Source organism: Tinamus guttatus, unplaced genomic scaffold (genome assembly GCF_059628265.1).
Source record: "Tinamus guttatus ecotype Peru unplaced genomic scaffold, ASM5962826v1 Tinamus_guttatus_pri_ptg000125l, whole genome shotgun sequence".
NCBI classification, from domain to species: Eukaryota; Metazoa; Chordata; class Aves; order Tinamiformes; family Tinamidae; genus Tinamus; species Tinamus guttatus.
In genome coordinates, this window is record NW_028288659.1 from 4,702,971 (window position 1) to 4,725,555 (window position 22,585).

Consider the following 22,585-nt stretch of genomic DNA (forward strand, 5'->3'; position numbering starts at 1 on the left):
CAGATATAGTTAAACTAATGTAATTCTCCTGCATAGGCAAAGTGTGACAGGACAGTGACTGATCTTTGCTTGAATTCCACAAGGATGGAGCAGCAGTAGGGAAACCTACCAGGACTGCTTCCAACCCAAGGAGAAACCTAACCCGCTTAAGGATGAAGGGCTGAAGGAGGAAAAGAGAGAGAGTTAGAAGAGGACAATTCAGCACTCACTGCGCATCCCTCCCCTGCCTGTGCTGTTGATTCTTGTGCCTCCAAAGGCAGCCCGTGAACATGATTCTCACTCCCCTCCAAAGGCTTCAAGTGTTGCAGACCAGCAGGCGCGGAGCTGTGCCTTGGTTCTGAGCAGCATCGCGCCACAACTCTCATTCCTCTTCATTCCTTTTTCCCAAATAACCTATAATCACCCACGTGCTCCCATTGCCTCTGCACGCCCCGCTCCTCCGCAGCAGGTCTCTGTGCTCAGATTAGGGTATGTGTGTGCACACACACAGACCCACCAGCAGTACTCTGCTGGCATCATCTGCCGCCACAATTCATTCCTGTCCCTGCAGCACCCAACAGGAAAGGAGCAAAAGCAGCCAGGGATTGTGTGTTAGGTGAGGGAGGGAGTTGCAAGGCCAAGCGATCCCGTCCGCAGTCACCGCCGCACCAGTCAGTGCAGAAGCGGGTGAACTCCCTCTCGTTTGTGCTTTGGTTCACCGAGGATGACAGGTTGGGGTGGGGAGGGCAGGGGGTGGGAAAGGGGGCACCTTTGGTAGAAAATAATGAGGGGAAGGGAGGAAGTGAAGAAAAAAGGCCCTTTTTTTTTAAGAGGTGGCATTGACTCTTCTGTCTATTTCTATTATCTTCAGTGTTTCATTTCCTTCTAGCTCTGAGCTGACCCTGTAGGAAACAAAACAAAAAAAATAAAGAAAAAAGAAAAGGCAAAGGTTAACACCAATAGTTAGACACTTTTAAATGTGCATATCCTGCTTGAATTGGCTAATGCTAATAAGGTGCTGCTTATACCGGATACTTGTCAGTTGGAGCATGGTAATACAGTGAATTAGTCATCTCCTTGGCCTCAGGTTTAACTTTGGCACAGGTCCTCAGGAGACAAGTTTGGGGCATTATGGCTCATCCTGGACCTCAGAGGAGCATGGCTGCAAATCGAATACCTCTCTTCACGGTTGGGTGCATTTGCTACTGTTTTGTGAGTAAAGACCAAGACCTGGGCCAACATAACAGTGGCAAGACAAGCAAAGGTGCACTGGAGGAAAAACTGCACTTTGCAGAGGCCCTAGACTTAACGTTCAGGCTAAAATATATAAATAAATACATAAATTATGAAAGAACTCTGTGTTAAGTGGCCCAGTAAGTTTACAGGGCTGTTAAGCCCGAGTGCTGCAAACTCTGAGGCTCCATGGTCTGGGTAAGATCACTGCTGTGAGAAGCTCCAGCTCTTCACACCGTAACCTCACAGACAGCCCCGTGAGTCACAGCCTCACACTTCCACCCAGCTGGCAAAAGCCTGTTCCTACGGGGGCACGCGAGTAGTACTTGAACACGTGGGGAAGGCAAAGCTCACAGGTTACAGGCGTTAGGCTCCTGGCAGACGCAGCGTTTGGTAGCAGTGCTACTAACAAACCATCCTTGCAACCGCTTACCCACTAACAGCGCCAACAGTTCTGCCTAGAAGCCCTCCAGATCACGAGCACCCTTCATGCTGCGCAGGCCCCAGCACAGCAGAGCCCCGGTCCTGCTGCCGCCTCCAGGCACCGCGACAGCGAGCGCCGCGCGCCGGGCGGCCCCTGCCCTCACCTGCGCGGCGGCAGGCCCAGCAGCACGGCCTTCTCCAGCCTCGTCTCGTTGGCTATCGTGAACTGCATGATGTCGTCCCGCTGCGCCCCCGGCACGGCTTCCAGGGACAGGGCTGCGTATTTGGAGGCGTCGGCGTGTCTGTCGTTGCGGTCTGCAAAGGAGACCGGGCTCGACGACTCCTCCAGCTGGTGAGGCTCTTCATAGATCAGCAGACTCCTCGACCTCACTGCGGACCAAGAGAGGAGACGGGAGAGAGATGAGAAACTGGCAGCTCAGAAAGAACATCCTGGGTCACATCAGGAACTGGAAACCACCAGAGCAGACCTAGAGCTGCAAAAGGTCTTTTCGTAGTGATTAACTGACAATTTGTTAGCTAAGGGAAGATACTACAGCAATGGTGCTGACAGATACCAAAAAACTCTGCATTATCCACGGAGCAAGAGCAGAAGGAACAATCATTTTGATGCCACACATTGCAGGCAAATGGCTCTTAACCAGTACGCAATATTATCAGTTTCCCACTCAGTCCTTGGACCTTCTGTTGACACTTGTGAAGGAAACATCAACAGACATCAGCTGTGCTTTCTGACAGTATGAACATGTGGTACTGAGCAGAAACACGACTCTCCTGCTATCTTACACAGACTATTAGCTTTAGTTCCAAAACAGAAACAAAGCTGATTTAAACAGAAGCACCGAGCAGACGCATGGGGCAAAGCTTTGCCCGTCTTTGCGAAGGCTCCAGCCACGGGCGCAGCGTGCCGAGCTTCCTGCTCCGGGGAGACGCTCACGCGCACGGGCAGCCCCCGGGCCGCGCGCTCGGCGTGGCCCCAGGTGCAGGCCAGAGGCCAGGGACGGGCATCTCCCAACGGGCACCAGCAACGAGTCAGACTATGGAGCAAATCGGAGCCCAGAGGTTCCCAACAGGAATTCCAGGAATTCAGGGGGGCAACAGGAGCCAGCAGCAGAGCCAGCGAAGGAGCAGAGGAGCAAGAGGAGCCTCAGTGGGGTGCAGGGGAGGCGATGTGGGAAACAAAGGCCAAAGGGCCATCAAGCACGGAGCGAGGCTGGGGAGGTCGTCACTTACCCACGGAGTCTGTGTAGGACTCTGCCGAGGGATGCGGCGTGGGCAGCACCATCTTGGTGGCAGCAGGGTAGGGCCCGTAGCTCTGCGAGACGCTGCCGAGCACCACGGCGAAGCAGAGCACGGCCATCTGGCAGGGAGGAGCGGGGCGGGCGGCCCCCGCGCGCGTCAGACCCACAAACGGCATGCGACGCGCCCCACGCCGACCCAAACCCTCCTCTGAGGCTGCCCCGCATCGCAGCACGCCGCGGCTCTGAGCAGAGGCGCTCGGAGGGACACCCCTGTGTTGTAGCGGGCGGCGTGCCGTTCGGGGGTTCATTTTCCAAATCTGCCATCGTATTGGCCTGTTCCCTTATTCACTCCCAAAGTTGAACAGCAGACACAACCGCCATGTGTGTTTTACAGACACTGCAGGGCACTTCCAAGGTTATTTCTGCCATTGGCCCCAGTGTTGCTGCAAAGTGACATGAACAGAGAGGCTGGCAGCTCAGAAGGACAGCGTAGGCCTTGGATCATCTTCAGTTTATGGCTCATGCGTTGGAGCAGGGCAGACTTTCATTCTAATCCTTTTCTTATTCTGACTACTGTTACTGAAATAGGCTAGTGGTAGATTTACTGCCTCAGTCATAATTTTATTTGGATGATAAAGTTTATTTTTACTGGTATGAAAAGAACTGAGCATCAAAGGGCGCCCTTATTGTCATTTTAGAGCTCTGGGCACCATTTCTCACATACTGTACTATAAGAAATAACACGACAGGTCACTGGGAGCAGCATTTCTTCTTTTATCACTGCACCACCCAGCCAAAATCATAGGCCAAGTCTCCTGCAGAATTTTAATGCCTTCCCACAAGCATTAATCTTCAGCAGACAGTTTTCTCACCTAACTCAAAATTAATCGTCAAACTATCAAGAAAACAAAAAGCAATGTGAGGATTTGGAAGCGAAGGGCTTGGCAGAACGGGCACCGGGCCGTGGGGCAGGGGCAGGACAACCTCCCGGCCCCGCAGCCGCCCGCTCGCTCCCCGCACACTCACCATGAGGCAGGTCCCCGTCTGGGTGCTGGCTGCCTTGCACGAGCGCGACACCTTCCCCGCCACCACGGCCTGCAGCCTCTGCAGCTGCTGCAGCAGCGTCCTGAAAAGCCAAGGTGACAGACACGGCCGTCAAACACTCGGATCTGCTCGCTGCTTACGCAGCTCTCCGCTGCCATTGGCATGCCCGGCAAGAACACAGCATTTCTGAGGAGCTACAGCTAATTAAAAACCTGCCCGTGAAATTAGAAGGAAGCAATGTTTTTAATTTTACAATCTTTTTTACGCGTGTTAGCACTAGATCTTTCAAAAAGATCATTTTCCACAACTAATGTCCCTGAAAAATTACTTCATTTGCTGTTTCAGAAGCCTCTTATTCATAAAGAAAAACTATATTTACAGGCAGACATACAGACAACCAGAACTGCTACATGTACAACGGACTAGCTGCCTATGTAACCTGGTTCTATGCCATGAATTCCACATGAGTTTTAGCATTATTTCAAAAGGAGCAGAAGCAGGTTTGTAACTACCCTTAACTGACAGTACAACTACACACATACCTCCTTTCTCAGAAAACCTGCCATGGACAGCCCTTTTCAAATGAAATTATTTAAAACCAGAGATAAGCACAGCCTTCATTTTCTACAAATTTATCTATTGAATGAAGGACTTCATTAGTGCTTGCTAAATACTCCAAGGGTTTGCAAAATAACCGATGCTTGAGATGGCCACTCTGACTACACTTTTCTGAGGCGCCAGCCACAACGGGCACTCTGCTGTGGTCAGAGGCAGCAGTTCTGGACCCAGAGAGCATTATTCCATCCTTCTGGATGCTTTCTGTCATCACCAATTACTACACTCGGGATGCTAGTCACCGAAATGGGCAATGTTCTCAAAAGAGTGACTGATACTGGGCTTTCCCAACAGTTTCCATTTTGCTTTGATAAAAGCTTTTTAACGGAGCAGGAGTAACCCAAATGCCTGTCCTGAGCACAGTGAAGCACAGCACAAGCTTTCTTCACGATGGCAACTTGGCCATTTCCAGTTTTGCTTCTCATGTCTCCTGCAGGTCGTCCTGCCTACGCAGAGCACAACCCACCCCCGGGCTCCCCATGGCCCCTTTGGCGACCGCGATGGCCAAGGCTAGAGCAAGAGGCAAGGTCAGCGCGTCAGAGAAAATGGAAGGATTATTTTAAGCCCGGACTTGCTAAAAGCTAATTGTAGGACAGACCCAGAGGTGCCTTTACAGCTCAATATACACTTGTCTGCCTATTATTATACGCCTTTTTTAATCGGTGATGATCACTGCTAATTAGGGTTTAATGAATTCAAGGACTTCAGGAATGCATTCCGAAATGAGCACGCGGCATGTTCACGGCACACATTTATCTGGGCCAACACGTTGTGCGCAATGTTTTAAGGAAAGATGTCTTGCACACTGCCGAGGGCATGGTGAACTCCACAAGTCACTACGAAAAAAATAAAAGTGATTTGCCTAATTCAGCCCTTTATTCACAGGGAGAGAGAACACAAGCAAATTAAGAGGCAAAGACACTTTCCATCGTGTAAGTGAGGCCATTCCAACTCCCTTCTCCTTTTGTACATCTCTCCCCAATCCCTTTTTCCACCAATTACATAGCTCAGGGTTTGCAGAGTCAGACTTGCACACACAGTACACATGATTTTCTGGCACAGCATAAGCCGCATACAGCATTGCCACCATATGCTATGTTATACAGCAAAGGCTTCTTAACAGTGCAATTTCTATGCTATTATAGAAGCCTAAATCTTGCCCCGTTGCAGGCCTGAGTCACTGGGCTCAACACAAACCGGCTCTGCAGGAGGAGGAGGAAGGAGGGCTCCTCCTCCCCAGGCCCGGGGCTGGCAGCAGCCCTCAAGCACCGGCCACTCTTGCCACTTTTTGTGGAGGTGTCAGTGAGAAAACAGCTAATGGCTGCGTGGAAATCAGCACCGAGGCAGTTCTCCTCGTGGTGCTCGACTCTTTGCATCCAATTTAAAAACCCTCCAGGGCAGAGTGGGCCCAGAGTGCTGGATTCCCAGATGCTTTGGTTATGGCAGTGTAATTCCTCCCCCTCGTGCTTACGCAGGTGCTTTGGGGGCTCCTATACCACCCGCACCTTCTTCACCAGCTACATTCACATCGAAGGCCTCTCTGCCCCTCGGCGCGTGTCCGTGAGCAGAGCTGCCCCTTCGCAGCAGACGAGGACGCCGCGCGGCAGCGCGGGTGCCTCTTCAAACTGCGAGCAGGACCTGAAGCCACAGAAGATACAAGTTCATTTGTTCCGAGATGACACAGCAGCCCTGGCTTGCCCCACCAGCAGCAAAATAGGGCACTCTTTGGTGCTTTCAATCTATATTTAGACATGAATTGCTGGAAGTCCGAGGTTCCCAAGGTCAAAAAGGCTCCCCCAGAAAAGCTGCCTTTGCTGTGACTGCAAGGCTGCAGGGACAGGACGTGCTAAGCCAAGAGGGAAAAGGGGCAGTTCTGCCCGTGCAGGAACAGGGCCAAGTTGCATCAAGATGCTCCCTCTAAGTCTCAGCAGGAAGGCCCAGGAGCTTTACGAGAAACACAGAGCCTCTGGCTGAACTGAAGAGGAGAAACGCGTCCCAGGGCAGCCCGTGTGGGAGCTGGCACCCACGGGGATCCTTTTTGCAGTGTCTGACACCTTCCCCAGTGCTATTCAATTAGAGGGTCACCCGCAGGAGGTGCGAATGCGCCTTCACGCTTTTCCCTGCCAGTGGAAGCACCTCATCGGAAAACTGCAAAGTGACTGAAAACTCCTGCTCTCCCTTCCACACTCTGCCAGCAAATCCGCTCTGATGTCTTGATTTCATGTGCGCATCCACAGATCCATCCTCAGAAGAGCTCCCTTCTCTACCAAGGAAGGAACAAGTCAAGTCGGCTTCCAGTGACACTTTCACTGAGGAGGAGAAAATTTGTCCCTGCCAGACCTGATCACCTGGGAGGAAGCCTCAGTGCTTATGCGTAAAAGTCAGCATCGAATGAAACAAAACCAGAAAGTTTCTGGGGAGAAAAATCCAACGTTTACATTGATGAAGGTTTTTCAAAGAACATATCTACTTGGATATATATTCTTAATATAATAATATATACAAATACATAATATATATCACCAAGTTAAGTTGATAACTTATCAACTTAATTTTCATGTATTAAAAAGGAAGAAAAACAGTTCTTCCAAATGCACACACTCTTTCCCTCTCTGCCATTTTGCTGGCCTATTTGTAGGAAGGGGTGTATTTCTCAAGGTGAGGCCTTCTGTGAAAGACTAGAATATTTCAAAGCAAAAAAATCCCCAGGTTTCTCATTTGAATCAAAAAATGGGGAGGGTGTGGAAAGCAGCATTTTTCTTTCAAAGACTTTCAGCATAGAAACATTGGCCTGCTCCTTTAAAAACAATCAGTTGCTCTGGGTCTCCAAGCTCTGTCAGCTATTACGAGAGTGACTGGAAGTAAGGAACAAGATTCCTTCTTGCAAGGATCCCCCGTGGGGGGGATAGCACCAAAATAGTGATTGGGACAGGGACCGGCCAGCCCAGCTCCTGGTGCAGCCGCCCATCCTGGCCCCTCTGCTCCTGCTTAGGCTCTCCAGGACAGCCGTGTCCCGCGGGCTCAGGCGCTGCCCAAACCAACGAGCTCCGGCCCCTTTGCAGCGCCAGGACGTGGGTGCTACGCAAGCAATGACGTACTTCAGCTTTGCTAAAGAAAAATGTCTAGAAAGGAACTTGGATGGGTTTCTTTGAGGGACTGAGTCACAGAAATTAGGAGAGGAAACATATGCTAGTGTTCTAATACTGAAGATGCCAAAAATGCTGCAGTCACCCACTCGCAATAATAAGGATTAAAACTCCCCAGTATCTCGATCCCCAGCCCCCTGCTTTGCTTTTTGAGAAGCACGGGTGACAAGGCAGATGCTTCCGTGTGCAAATTATTTGGCCAAACTCACACCTTTTACAGGAAAAAAATTCTGATCCAGAGCTCCAGGCTAAGGCATCGTCTTAGGGGATTCTGCTAAAATCTTTCATGTTCCTCTGAATAATGTAGGAATGCTTTTTTTTTTTTTTTTTCTCCAGGAGAAATTCTAGTGCTTTCAGGCTTCAGAGCAAGACTTTGAATCTTAAGCGGGATTTTCCCTGTAGTCTTAGGTACCTATCCATATAAAATGCATTCTATATATAGAAGAATGTTATGCTCAGAAAAGCTATTTGCACATACTAAAAGGAAGTTCTGCTGCTCAGGAGCGCTATGTTTTGGAAATTCCCCTTTAGTTCCTCACAACTCCAGCCACCTATAAAGCCCCATCCTGACCGAGCCTTCAGTGAGCAGCTACAAACCAACCTTCCAGCAAGTCTTGGGGGAGAAACACTGTCCTTTGTCCACACTAAGGACATGAACATTTACACACGTAACCACAGCTGTCACTTTCCTGTTACCGTTCTTCACCCCTCAGGGTGTTTTTGTTTTGTTTGTTTTCTTTTGTGTGTTTTGTTCTGTTTTACAGTGAAAGAACAGCTGTAGTGTTTGTATACCTATTTTTACATGGTATTTCCAATCATATCTGCATTTCTAATGCATTAACCATCAAAACTGCAACTGAAGTCAAGCGGGGCTCTGCTTTGAGTGTATTAAATATGTCTACATATATAACTGTGTGCAAGGTGCTTTGAAAAGATCAGATAGATACAAAATGTTTGAATTTAGGCACCCAAGAAAAAAATAACACTGCATAACTTCGAACTTCACTTCTTTAGCTTTGATCCTTGGCTGTAAATAGGGTGTAGCATAACCAGCCACAGGATGCTGTGAACACAAGTTCTGAAAGATTTGGATGGTTTCTGGATGTCACATCAGGACTTTGTGCAAATACCAGTGAGGAAATAAATAATTTTTAATTTGTTGTAGGAAGTGGATGATGTGCATTAAGCAAGGGCCTAAAACCATTCTCTGAATAAGACCAAAAGCTTGCACAAGTATACTATAAATGAGAGTGGGTGATTAAAAAAAAGAACACACACACACAATAGAGTGGTAGGTAGTTCTAGACTTGATGACGTTTTTCAAATTTTGGAGTACTTTAATTTGCAACCTCAAAGTTCTTAGATACAGTTTTTATCCAAGCAGCTAAAGCAGCTTTGCCACGAAACACAAGAACTGCTGTGCATTGGGCAGAGCATCTGCTTCTCTGCAGGAGATGACAAATCACTCTCAGTGCTGCTGCGCAGGGGAGAAGGCAACGTGCCTCATTCCACACGCCCAGACTGTGAGGGATTCGGCGGTACTGCCACTTGGAGTACTGGCCATGACAGAATTTAGATTATGAAACAACAGAGAAGATGCTAAAGGTCCTGCCTAAAAGGAAGGACACATCAACAGAGCTGTTTTCATGACTACATCTGCAACAACTCAAGGATGGAAAAACCCGGCCAAATGTAGTCAAATTTTAATGGAGAAAACAATTCTCGAGGCCGCCACTGAGAGGTTCATCCACAGCTGCTCACGTTACGACTTCTGCACCTTGTCCTAGAGCAGCTGGTTTCCTAGAGCAGCCCTACCCCACACACCTCCCCAGCAGTCCCTCCCTCTTGTGTGCAAACCAGTGCGGGAAGATGCTCAAAGGAGAGCCCGAAATGCCTTGGCTCTCTTTGAGCACGCAGCAGAAGTCTTTCTGCATGAGCAGTGCGTGGGAGACGCTCCCCGGCGTGTTACAGGGCTACAGGGGCTGGTGGATCCAGAGATTGGCTCCGCGTATTAGAAACAACATGTGACACTCAATTAACAACACACCAGCTGCCAGACAAACTCTAGGGGCATTTTTCATGATCATGGGTCTTATCTTCAAAATCCAGCCTCCTCCTACACTTCAGCACTAACGTTATGTTCACCAGTAATATTCAACCATCCCTACAAATGCCTCTAGCCATGAAGGTGTTTACAGAGGGCTCATCTCATAGTTACTCATTGGAATTTGCCATCATTAGAGTGCACACAGAGCCTAACTGAGCATAATCATGACTGACACTCCTCTCTGTCAGTTAGAGTCCTATTAAAAGCTCAGTTGTTGAGCATATTCTGCCACATGCCCTTTGAGAAAGCCACCACTGAGTCACTGACTTATGTAAGCCCACTGATCAGAAAGGAAGAAACGAGTTGATTCTCTATCCAAAGGAAGTTGCACTTCCTGACATGAAAGCAGCTCTGGGGTGTCGGATGATTAAGAAGGTGCTCCATAATCACAATGATATCTAGTCAAGAAAAACAAACCAATAAATGACTCTTATGCTTCAGAACTCCTGCTCTCCAGAGCTCCAGGTGGCAGTGCAGGCCAAGGCCTTTCCTCCTGAGGCCTCCTGTCAAGACTGTCTTTCTCTGACAAAAGACAATTTGGAGAGTTGAGTTGCATTTCTTTTGTTATCTGTCATAATCATTTTTTCTTGGGAGTGGAAGAAACCAAGGAAAGATGATAAGAGGTCTCCTGAGCACAACACATGTTTCGAGTGAACATTTAACTTCCGCTTTTTCACCTAATGCTAGTTTTGCCTCTGTCCCCTCATACTTTACCTGTTAGTATTCTCCAGGACTTCCACCTTCTTACGTAGCTCAGTATTTTCATTTGAGCAGGTCTCAACTCTAGAAACAGTACGAGGGAAGAAAGGATGAATTTAAAAGCAGGCATCCATTACACTTTAAAAACAGTTTTTAAAACAAATCCAAATTGCTTTTACAGAGATCTATGGTCCTGCTTACATATAAAGAAAAGCTACACCAGCCAACTTTACTCAGATGTTTAAATCATACTTCATGGTGTAAAAAGCATTGCAAAAGATACTACTAATTGTATAATGCCCCCTTGCAGTGCTCCAAACTACGTCCCGGCAGATCTAATTCCTTCAGAATGGCTGTAACTACCCTTTGCCCCTTGCACAGAAAGAGTAATGGCCCTACTGGGATTTTCCCTGCGCATTATGCCATGGGACAGGGCCTTCAGCAGTCACACAGCATGCTTGTGTATGCTGGTAGCAGGTGTGTTGTGTAAAGGTGTGCCATATGCACACTTTATAGTTAAGATAAGGCACCACGCAATTTAGCCAACGCCATGCTTCTGCTATTGGATCCCTGAATTTCAAGTGTATAGGAGTCAATAAGCCAGAAGGTTCATTTCCAAGAGAACAATTTTGTTTCTCACAGGAAACCTCCTAACAAAAGGAGATTATGCAACAAAAGAAGTTCAAGTAAAAATATGGGACTCTTAAAATATGACCAGCCTGAATAGCTTCAAGAAAGAAAAAGGTAACAGGGAAACAGCTTTGTTATCTTTATGTGTACAGTGAAATTCCACCAAAGCCTGAGAAAGTGAGGGTCTTTCCTAAAGATAAGAATCAGAAGAACAAAAGGCAATTACATCAAGGTTATCACCAAAGATGGCACCCAGGGTTTAATAGATCCCTCATGTGAAAGGCATAAGAAAGCAAACAAACAACAACAAAAATTGTTCCTTGGAAGAGAGATTAATTTGGGCTACAAAGGACTAGCTGCGGGTTTGGGTCCTTCCTGCTAAAGGAAGCCGATGGATCACAAAGCTGTTTTCTTTATTCCTGTTTACTCCTCAAGACTCTTAACTCACCCACTCCCTACTTCTACCTCCGTTTGCACTAAAATACAGAACATTTCCATTTTGAACCTGATTTTCCAGGGACACTGCCCGCCCCCAGGCTAAGAGAGTCACACGGGTGGAGGCCAACAGCAGCTGGGTCCTGCCTTAAGGCCTTTGCCATCACTTTAGCAATGCCTTTGAGGCAGACGTGGTTCCAGCGCGCAGCACACCAGCACGTGCACGGGCAGAAGCCAAAGGAAGGGCCTTTTCTCAGCCACAGCCACGAGGTGGCAGCTGGCACTTTGTACATGAAACAGTCCCAGCATCAACAGCTGGATCCGTTTCCGTTCCGGCAACTGCTGTTATTGGCCTGTTTGAAACAGGAAGGAGGTTGGCTTACTTTTTTTCCAGGCTGTCCATGTATTCCTTCTTTTTTCTTCTACTCTCCTGAGCAGAGATCTAAGAAAAAAAAATTAAAGGATGAAAAACACCAAATATTTGCATAGAAAAAAAAAAAAAGTAAGCAGAGACAAATTAATAAACTGGTAAAAAGCCCTGACTTTATTAAGTTCAAGCCTCTGTGCTATTCTTAGTTCTATTCCTGGCAGGCAAAGCACTCACTTGGTCTCTTTCCACATCCTGAGGCAAGATTAACCCTCTCAGCAGTAAGAAAAGACTCATTCCCTGCTCTTACAGACCTTGCCTTCCCAACGTGCCCAACACGAGTCAGGCGAGTGGCTCCCACAGCGGGCAGGCCAAGAGCAGCTGGGCCCTGCGCACGAGCCCGCGGCCAGCACAGGGAGGGAAGGGCCCTCCCGTTCCGGTCAGCAGGCGCAAGGCCACGGCTCGAGGAGCGCGTCCCGTTCTAGACACCAACATAAACATCTTGGACACGCTGGAGCTAGTCCAGAGGAGGGCAGCCGCGATAAGAAGTGGGCTGGAGCACTTGGCATGAGCAGGAGAGACTGAGAAATTTGTTCAGGTGTAGGAGAAACCTAAGGGGAGATTCTCCTGTCATCTTCAAGTATCTAGTACAAGAGCGCAGTGAAGACAAAGCCGGAGTCTTCTCAGAGGGGTACAGCAATTGAACAAAAGGCATCAAATATAAGCTGAAAGTCTGGAAATTCCCATTAAGAACACTTTTTTTCCACTGGTTGAATATGGGAACAGGTTGCCCAGAGGCTGAGGATTCTATACCCATTGGTCGACTTCACTGGGCAAATCCCTAAGGAATTTGACCTAAGGAGACCCTGCTCTGAGCAAGGGATTGAACCAGATGTCCTCCAGAGATCCCCTCCGATCTGAAGGATTCTAGTTCTATGGAAGTGGTACATAAACACCTTCACGGATTTTGAAAAACTACACTGCAGCAGCAAATTCTAATTTAGTGCAGGCAAACTTACACCTTTATCTGCAAAATCATCAACTGAATGTGTTACAATGTGCAAATGTCCATTAGAACAAGTGAGCTGGCCAGGTCTGAAGAACTGCTTTCGTCCCCATCACGGGCTCTTCCCCATTTTGGAAGACGACGACTCCTAGGGCATTTCAGAGTCTGGCATCTAGCAGTCATTTGAAGGTCATGGAATATATTAATCAAAAGACAAGCACACAGAAGTAGGTGGGATTTTAAAACCTCCAACAGTGGACAAGAACACCTTGAACACCATGAAGAACACCTTCATCACCATGGAAAGAACAGAGAGGTCTATACCTAAGGGAAAATATTATACTGTTTTTAAAATGGAGCCAAGCAACAGTGATTGATGACCCTACTTGCTAAATACTCTATTGCTCAAGGGTACAGGCAAATACCTAGACACAAAGGTGGTAGACAATTTGATGGATGTGTTTAGAAACAAAGGTAAGTACTTTTATTAAAAACCTTCATACAGCATTCAACAGTACTACAGATCATTACTGCATAATTACTGCAGCATTTTTTTAATGAAGGATGAATAGACATTAGCCAGCAAAGCTGCTAGGCTAACATTTACCTTGTTCTTTATTTTCCTGCGGATTTTCTTCAGCACTTTTTCCTCTGCTTTTGTAAGGGGCAGTTTGGTAGGGATCGGGTACCCCTCTGCTATCAGTGTCCTCTTCTCCTCCTCTGTCAAGATGAGTGGGCCGGTCCCTTGTAATTTCTGCAAATGGCACAGAAATGAAACGGTTGAACAGAAAGTGTAGGGAGCCCTGGAGGAAAAGGTGTGAGGAAAGAGAGCAGCTCTCCTGCTTCAGAGGGGACTCTGCCTCCTGCGACCATAGGTCCTTGCAAGTGGGGTCTGGGCAAGGTGAGGACCTTTTACATGGCTTGCATTCAGACACTGAACATTTGGGACAGGATTCCCTCGAAACAATTGCTTTTGACCCAGGTCTGCGCATCCTGAAGTCAACAATAAAACTACAAAAGTTCAAATGAGAAAAGGGTGAGAAGCACTACTGATAATCCCTCCCTAAAGATGACCTCTTGCTTTCCAAGAGAGCAAGGCAGTAGCCAGGGACAGGAGGCCCTGGGAAGGCCCTCACACAGAACACAATCCATGATAAGAGGAGCCACATAACACTGTGCATCCTTGTCTCACCTTAGCAGAGAGACACAGGCCACTCACTATAGGAAGAAAATAGACAAATGAGAAAGAAAGAATTATTGGATCTGAAGTTTTGCAGAGATTAAATAATAAAAAAAGCTGGGAAAAGCCAGCCCAACTCACGTGTGGTGCAGTCAGGAGAGGGGAATTGGAGAGCGCTGAAGCTGTACGTGAAGTCACCTTAGCTGTGGCTTGTAGCTGGATTGGGCTTGAAGGAGGGAGAGACCTAGCCGGGCTCTGGCCACCTTCAGAGTCACTGCCGTGGCTGCTGGGAGGCGTTGGGGGTAAATGCAGAGGATCCACTGCTGAACGGCAAGAGAGAAACACAGCACTAAATGCTGAGGGGCTACTTCAAACGTCCACCAAAGCCACCACTGCCACCCGGTTCCCAGAAGTAAGTTTGCTAAAAGACAGATCAAGTGGTAACTCCAAAGGTTCTCAGATCCCCACGTTTCCCAAAGGAAAAAAAAAAAAAAAAAAAAAAGCAGTGATCTTTAGGTTCAATGGGCAGAGCAGAGCTCTGCACATCTGCTCCATTCATTTCCACCCTCGAGCTTCTTCTTAAATGCTCTGCACTGCACGTGCAGCTCTCCAGTAGCAGTCCGCTCCCACAAGAAAGTAGCATGAGCAGAGAGGGCTCTGCACTAGTGTGCTTTGTCTCGCAAACCAGTAGTTTTTTCTAACTTCGATATGAATTAAGTAGTTTTGAGGGCACACACCACGTAGTAGGTGTTATATGAACAAGGGGGACAGAAACACTCCATCTCCTGGCACGCTGGCACGCCTGGGAGGCAGCAACCACGCGGTGCCGGTTTCCATGTGCTGATGGAGCAGGGGCAGCACAGGTCACCGGCGCAGCAGCTGCTCTCATACTGTGCACGCCAGTGCCACGAGCAAAACCTCTGCTGCGCTGGCAGGCAAGAGAGCCCATGCCACAGCTGGCAACCCCAGTGCTGTTTATGACCAAACGGGTCGGAAGCAAGAGGAACAGGGCAACGTCTCCTCTACTTTGCAGATGTCCAAAACTAAGTCATTAATTCTCTGATATAAATTTGCACAAGTGGGAGGAGGAAGATGCAGGGCTGGATTTGCCATCTTCCACTCCTTTTATGCATGCGGAATTTGAGCTGAAAAAAATCTAATGGGTGGTGGGGGAGGAAAGAAGAAAAATAGTAACAAAAAGCAATTATACATGAGCTCTTCTTGGTTTAGTATCTTAACTCCAGCAGCTGCAAGAGGATGATACACACTAATGAGACAGAAAGGCCCTTAATGCCACAAACTCAGCAATCCTATCTATGCCCTGCATTCAGATAAAGACTCCCTTTTCTCGCCTGCTAAGCCATTTCTTCATTTCCTAGAGCAGTTCTACTTACCTACATAAATAAATCCACTAATAAAACATAAAGTGTTCCTAACTGAGATGCTGAGTTTGAGATCTCCTCAAACTTTTATTGGGTTAACAGATTATGTGCCACCGAGCTGTGTTACATTTCCAGGACAGGGATCATCTCTCTTCCTCCCTCATTTGTCCCCCCCAGGGGACCCAGATGGTTCTTAAAGACTCCACTGAAACAAACAGATCTGTTTTTGGCACATAAACTTTTAGCTTCATGTAGACTCACATCCTTGCTTTTCTATCACACGGCAAAGTGGTTAAAACAGAAAAGTTCCCACTTTTGCGCCTCATAATTTCTATCCCTTTAGCAACTTTACAATCATTAGTAAGTTACAGCCAAAAAAAAAGGCATCATTTTCTTTGTGATGAGCATGGAAGAAAAATATATAAATAGGTCAGACAGAGGCTGGGCTCTTTAGCAGCCTGAGTCAAATCCCTAGAAAGCAAGGGCTTCAACCTGGAGATTGACATGGAGAACAAGGAAGCCAAATATTTAATTAGAATAAAGTATGTCCATTCTTAATTCTGATCATCTTTGGTGCATCTTGGGTTGGTAATTAACAGACCTTCCTTAGAAGACAGGTTCAGGAACTGATCCACTTCATGTGGCTCCAATTTAATCTCTGGAAGAGCTTTCTGGCTCAGTGGTTTCATCTAGAAAAGAGAAATTAATGGGCTGAGAACCCAAGGCACACATCCTAAAACCTTGATAGAATGATACAAGGATTACTTCTCCATAAATGGAGACATTTCCTTTTCCCCCTGCTCTGCTACAAGCAAAGCTTTAATTGCTTCTCCACACAATTTGCTAAGCCAGGCTAGAGAGAATACCGCCCCGACTACTCTTGCTGCGGCTTTTCTTACTACTATATTTAGCTAAATAAAAGATTATGCCTCAGAGATGACATTTCAGACTGAAAGCCAGCGTGCAGCCCACTCGGATTACTCCTCTTAGCAACAGCGCTGCTGCGAGGATTGGCTGGAGCGCCCGCTGGGCTCGCACGGCGCGCGGTGCCGCCGGGGCAGGGGAGGAGGCTGCACCCCTGAACGCAGAGCGCGCTGGCGCCTGGCAGGGACATTGAGGGCCTCTCCCAGTCCCTCGGGGGTCCCCAGGCACAAGTTCAACTTGCAGGGTGGGAGAGCAGGAGCAGGGGCCGCCGCAGCTGAGCAGGGCTCAGAGGACAACCGGCTGGCCCCGGTGACGGGTCAGGGAGCAGGCCTGAGCGCCGCAGGCCCAGGCCTGAGGCAGTCAGCCTGGCACCGGCATGCTTGGCGCTGCCAGAATCCCTCAGTAGCCTGGGTAGATAATCCGTGTGATGGCACTGAGCCACCCGTTCATCCCAGGGTACCCTCTCTGCGTATCATGACATCCCAGCCTATAGCGGGATCTCCCACGGGGGACAGCGCATTAGGCTACGGGCGGATTATGGGAAAGTCATGTTTCACTTTGAGTTTCTCATGAAGTTATTTCTGCTGCGCGAATTTCTGACTCACAACCAAGTGGGAATGTTTATGGCGAGCAGAGCCCAGCTCCACCCTGGCCAGCCTGACACCATACCCTGGGGACTGACGACAGCCACGCTCCTTCCTCCGCTCATGAGGAGCGCCGTGGAGCTGTCAGCTGCTGCAGTTTGTTCGCTTTAGCTCAGACACATTTAAACCAAAGCCCTTGTGAATGCGGTGGCCAGAAAGGCTTCACGAATGTTCCTTACTAGGCAGGTTGGTCTGAGCGGCAGCTCAGAACGTCACAACTTCACCGATGTGGCAAAAGTGACTTTGTAGATAAACAGGGAACCTCTCTGGTCATTTCAAATGGGGAGCTCATTCTGATTAGGGACAGGCACCGCAGCACTAAACAAGTCACTAGGAAGGACATTTTGTTTGTCACAAGCTCAGCAGCACAAATGGGTTAGTCAGTCCATGTTGGACTGTTTAAATTCTTTCAGAAACACACGAGCCCCAGGCTTTGGCACCATGCAGCAAAAAGGAGAGGGCTGTGGGTCCAGCAGTGAATACCTGAACGTGCAGATGTGCCTTTTGAAACACAAGCTTTTACAGCAGCAGTGGGACACCAGCAAACACTCAGAAATGCTAAAGCGGGCGGCAGCGCGCAGCCTGAACTGCCAAGGAGGCTACGCTGGTACGCGGAGTCTCAGGAGAACCTGTGTCTAACTTTGCAGGGAGGAGAAGAGGAAGTCTGCAAGTACCAGGGCATCAGTGTGTAGCTCAGGTTGCTCCCCCTCCAGCGATGTGGCCGTGACAGTGAGGCTGACAGAGGGAGTAAGGCCGGCTGTCTCGCACAACACTGCCTCCGTCTTTATTGCAGCTGGAGTCAGCTCGGCACCCAGACACCATTCCTCGTTTTCCAGATCACCTGCCAAGGAAGGAAATTGGACACCACGTGTTTAGGTCAGAGGCAGACAGAACACAAATGAAAATAATGTCATCCCTCCTCCAGAGAAGGGAAACAAACACAGAAGGCATTTCAGACTATCAGCACAGCTCTGTCCTTACCATCCAGCTCTCCATCAGCGCAGACAACGGTGCTGTTTCAGCAGGGCTGTAACCTAATCCTGCCCTCAGGACACGGAGAGGAGCAGCGAGGAAAGACGTGGCACTAATCACTGTGCACTGCCAAAAGCTGCCAACGCGTAGCAGAACAAGACTAGAGGAGGCTCCGGCACAGCCACCTGGGAGCTGTGTTCGAGGCACATTAACGCCGGCACATTAACATCCTTGCAGCAGGAGCGTTTAGCCAGACTCCTGCTCCTTCTAGTACTTGCAATTACCAAATAGCTGGAGAGGCTAACTATACCTTTTTTAAGAACAAAGAGGATTTTCCACTCTCTCAGTTTCAAGATTTTTCCCCATCAAGGATTCATTTAGTAAGCGTGAACTGGCGTCGATGATTCCGCAGCAGCACCAGCGTCACGGTGCTCGTGCCGGTTTCCTCCCCGGAGCACCGGGAGGCCAGCACAGGATGCGGATTGTGCCTGGCCGCGAGGAAACCTGCGGTGCCGGGCGCTGCAGCCACCAATCGCTAAAGCCGCGCGGCTTCTCTCGGGACAGAGCTGAAGCCTTTGCCCTGGGCCATCAGGAGCTGCAAGGCAGCAGGCACACGAGCTGTTGGCTCCCATTTGCACTCATCAAACAGCCACTGGGGAGACAAGGGTTTTGCTTGTCCAAAAGAGAGAAAGGGAGATACCCTCCTGTGTCTGAAAAAGGACTGAGGAATGAGAACTCAAAAGGATTCAGTGTTTACAATAGTTCTGCAAAGTTACTAACAGGCCTAGTTTTTACTATGTGGGTGCACAGATGAGTTTTGGCAGTTGCAAATCTCTCAACAAAACCCAACCCAACCAAACAAGCCTCTTGCTGGCGTTCAGCAGTTTAAGACCTGCTTCTCCCTTGCGTGACGAGAGCAGGCTGCACCAGCTGCGCTGCATGGCAGGGGCAGACCCCACAGCTCGTGGCCATGCCTTGGGGAGCGCTGCGAGACGCACGTCCCCTAAAGCGGGCAGTGGCGACCCAAGCACAAAGACAACGTAAGAGAAGTGCTGACCTCTTTCAGTGTCTCTTTTCTACCCTCATACGTGGCATTTGCTTCATACCCGCAAAGAAAGCAGAGAGCAAGGGCACTCGCAAACGCTAAGTACGGCCAGTGCACGGCAGCACAGCCTTGGGTTAACTGCAGGCTGCAGGATCACCCCGCTCTGCACCTTCCAGAAAGGTGAAGAAGGACCCTTGCACATCCCACCATACTGATGGTGAGACGTTACCAGAGCAATCCTGCAAACCAGCAAGCAGAGCAAAATAAAGCTGCCAGCCCCCACACTTCTGCTGTGTGCTGCTGCTGCTGCTGCTGCCGAGACCACACGCGCGCGCTCACGCTCGCGCCGAGCGACGGGAAGGAGAGGGCTGCACGTCCCCGGGGCTGGCAGTTACGCTGCGGCAGGACCCAGCCTCCACCGCTGGCGAGGAAAGAGGTAATTTGAGCAAAGACACACCAAGGAATTAAAAACGAAAATACAGAGCCTGTAATCAGACGCTGCGGGGCAGCAAGCCCAGCTCTGCCAAGGAGGTAACGGTGCAGCCAGGGCTGCCCACCACGTTAAAGCTTCTGCAGCGCTTACTCGTGAAGCTTTCTGGGAAACAAAGAATACAAAAATAGAAGTATTTACCAAAAAAAAAAAAGTAGTATTGTCTAAACATTATCTCAGGAGAGAGGACATTGCTCTCTCAGCCCTCCGTGTCCCTCTCAAACCCAAGAACACTGAGTCCCCTCCCTACTGATGGCAATGAAATATTCAGCAGATCGGTGGCCTCTCTCGTTTGCAGCGCGTCGATCACTCAGATAAGACCTCCACGGCGGTGCCTGTGCCTGCAAAGGCAGCGTCCCTGGCAAAGCAGCTTTCCCAGGTTTGTTTGGCTGGCTGCTGCCAAGGCTGCCCCGCGCCGCGCTCTGCTCTGTCCCGCGGTGGCAGCGCTATCCCGTGGCACCTCCTCTGGGAGGGAAGGCTCCGCACACAGGAGCTACCAGCATGTGCGGAGATCAGCCCGAACCCTTCCAAATTTCTGTCATTATACGGGGAGCCTGGAAAGCTTGTCACGAGTGCCCAGCGAAAAAGGGCCCATCCACTAGGGCCATGTTTTAGGATGATCATCGTTTCTCACGCCCAACTCACAAGGGTGATCTTGCTGTAACAGAGCAAGGTGGCCTTGAGCTCATCATTTTACTGCACTGGGAGGTGACTTCATTGGTTATGCTGGTGTCCCTGCCATCAGCACTTAGATCTGCACGCGCTGCTTGGAGTTATTCTAGGCACTAAAGCCAGTCTGACCGGTTCCTGGGGTTAGGATGGTATTGGAGATAGCAACATGCTGCACTTAAAACTGAGATTACTTTGAAGAACTGCATCTAGTTCTTCTTTCTTTGACATTGCCTCTCATATATGCATGGTGACAGCTGTCATTCCAGATGAACAGCACTGTGAAAAGGGACAGAACGACACGTTGATTGAATCTCTCCTTAATACTCTGCTCTGCCCTTCTTTCCCAGGCCAGTGATACACATTCACATTCATTACCATGGCCAGAGCTGCACAACGATTTTCTTTCGTTTGATGCATTCAAGTTTCTGAAGCCCCTGGGAATGTCTCCTCCTATCTAAGAGACCTCGAGTGACATTTCCCACTCTTCTTCCTCCTATACTTGAGCACAGTCCATTGACATTATTTCAAAAATACTTTTAATTTATTCTTACAATACCCCACAAGAGCCTTAGTGCACTGCACCAGGCAGTGTGGTAGCAGAATAAAGCGGCAGCCCTTGTCGCAAGCCCTTTGAGAAGGCTGCACAAACCCGGGCATGTTCAGGCAGATGAGGGAAGGAAAACAAGCGAACAAAACACATGTGCAGGTGACACATAGAATACGATCATAGAATCCTTAAGGTTGGACCGGACCTCCAGGGATCATCTAGTCCAATACTGGCCATGCAGACACCCACAGCACAGCCTTTAGGACAACCACCTTTCTGACAGACTGGTCTGGAGAGGAACAAAGATGCAGGTTTAACCGAAGGATTAGAACAAGCAAGAAGGTGAACACAAAATACTGAAATGAAAGGCAGGGGAAGGTGGCCCAACAGGCCACTGAAGAGAAGTGACTCCAAACCAAATGGGACGTGGTATGTAAAGAGCAGGCTCTGGAAATCAAAGGCAAGGAGTTTAGAGCGGACATAATTCAGGAGGAACGTCGGGAGAATTGAGACAGAGTCCAAAGAACAGGGTAAGAAAGTGACCTTGGTGACTGTATTCTAGATGGATATGAATAGGACAATATTATATTGCCAAGGTCAGACAAAACACATTGCAAATGATTCAGATTAAAAAAAAAAAAAAAAAGAAAGAACTTGAACACAGGATTCAGTGGCTAAGAAAATCCGCATCCTAGGGATGATCACCTTGGCTGTTACAAAATAAACAGATAAGTAAATCTCTTCTCAGGCTCTGAAACCCTGTCTCCAAGGTTCACAGTTACAGAAATGGCACCAGCTGCTAGCCCCCTTCACCAGCCAAACTTTCCTGTGGACTTCAGAGCTCTCCTGAGCAACAACATTTCAGGTGAGAAATACTCCCCCTCATCTACCCGTTCACAAACTCTGGGCAGTTTGGGACAAGGCAGTATGTCACTGAGGCAGTCCACACGGTGCTTAGCATAAACTTTTATGTACAATGCACTAGCATTGTCAAACTGCACATGCAAATTATATCAAAAGCACTGAGGTATTAAGAAATAACTGCGAAGGTTCTATTCGGTGTGCTTTTGCACATTATATACATCTCAAAAATGAGCCTGTCATAATAATGACAATTTGTCTGCAAAACCTGTGCTTCCCATTCAGCTGGCAGCATGCATGGGGCTTCCTCAACCAAGTGCCTAGACCGTGTTTTGCTGTTCCTCTTGCCTCACTTCTTTACTATAGGTGATTCAAATCCTGCTGGCACAGAGCTGTTTACTTCCCTGCTAGTGCAGAATCAAAATGCTTCCCCAGTCTGAATGAACCTCCCTCCACAGCACTCCTGGGGATTAAGGCCAAAACGTGTGCAGTAACTTAAAATGCCCAACTGGAGACATCTAGAACTGGACTTTTCAGATCATCTAGCACCGATGCTATCCTTCACATCGTTGTCAAAACATAGTTTGCACTGAGTTAGGGTACGGCATTGTCTGCCTATCCCATCTGCAAATCAAACCTCAAATCAAGCATCCATAAACACAATTCATCACAACAACGGAGGGTTTGTGACACACATATCAAAGATTTTTTGTGGCCAGGATCAAAATTATACTTATTCAAATGACTTTCATGTTCTGCTTTTGCCATCAAACTTGCCTCCCTTTTCCTCTTTTCCTGCTCAGCGGGCATCCTCCACCTGGAACTGGAGGGGGAGGGAAACAAAAATCAGCAAAACACTGGGCAAAGCCACCCACATGAAAGCTGCAGCCACTGAATGTATTCTTGAAATGAAAAAACAACCCAC

General features: G+C 48.5%; 1 protein-coding gene across 3 annotated transcripts in view; it reads right to left on the reverse strand.

Annotated features, from left to right (window-relative positions):
• Positions 1–599: 599 nt before the first annotated feature.
• Positions 600–22,585, reverse strand: part of CREB3L2 (cAMP responsive element binding protein 3 like 2) — a 66,551-nt gene continuing 44,565 nt past the window's right edge. Inside the window, exons 3-12 of one of the 3 annotated variants that reach the window (XM_088521627.1) lie at positions 17,748–17,914; positions 16,107–16,194; positions 14,265–14,443; positions 13,551–13,697; positions 11,954–12,012; positions 10,521–10,589; positions 3,921–4,020; positions 2,887–3,013; positions 1,800–2,025; positions 600–881 (exon numbers count right to left, since the gene is read on the reverse strand). In XM_088521627.1, the coding sequence (XP_088377753.1) occupies positions 806–881; positions 1,800–2,025; positions 2,887–3,013; positions 3,921–4,020; positions 10,521–10,589; positions 11,954–12,012; positions 13,551–13,697; positions 14,265–14,443; positions 16,107–16,194; positions 17,748–17,914 (1,238 nt within the window). In that variant the 3' untranslated portion in view covers positions 600–805. Of the gene's footprint in view, positions 882–1,799; positions 2,026–2,886; positions 3,014–3,920; positions 4,021–10,520; positions 10,590–11,953; positions 12,013–13,550; positions 13,698–14,264; positions 14,447–16,106; positions 16,195–17,747; positions 17,915–22,585 lie in introns of all 3 variants that reach the window. The other 2 variants (XM_088521626.1, XM_088521628.1) reach the window with 2 other exon arrangements.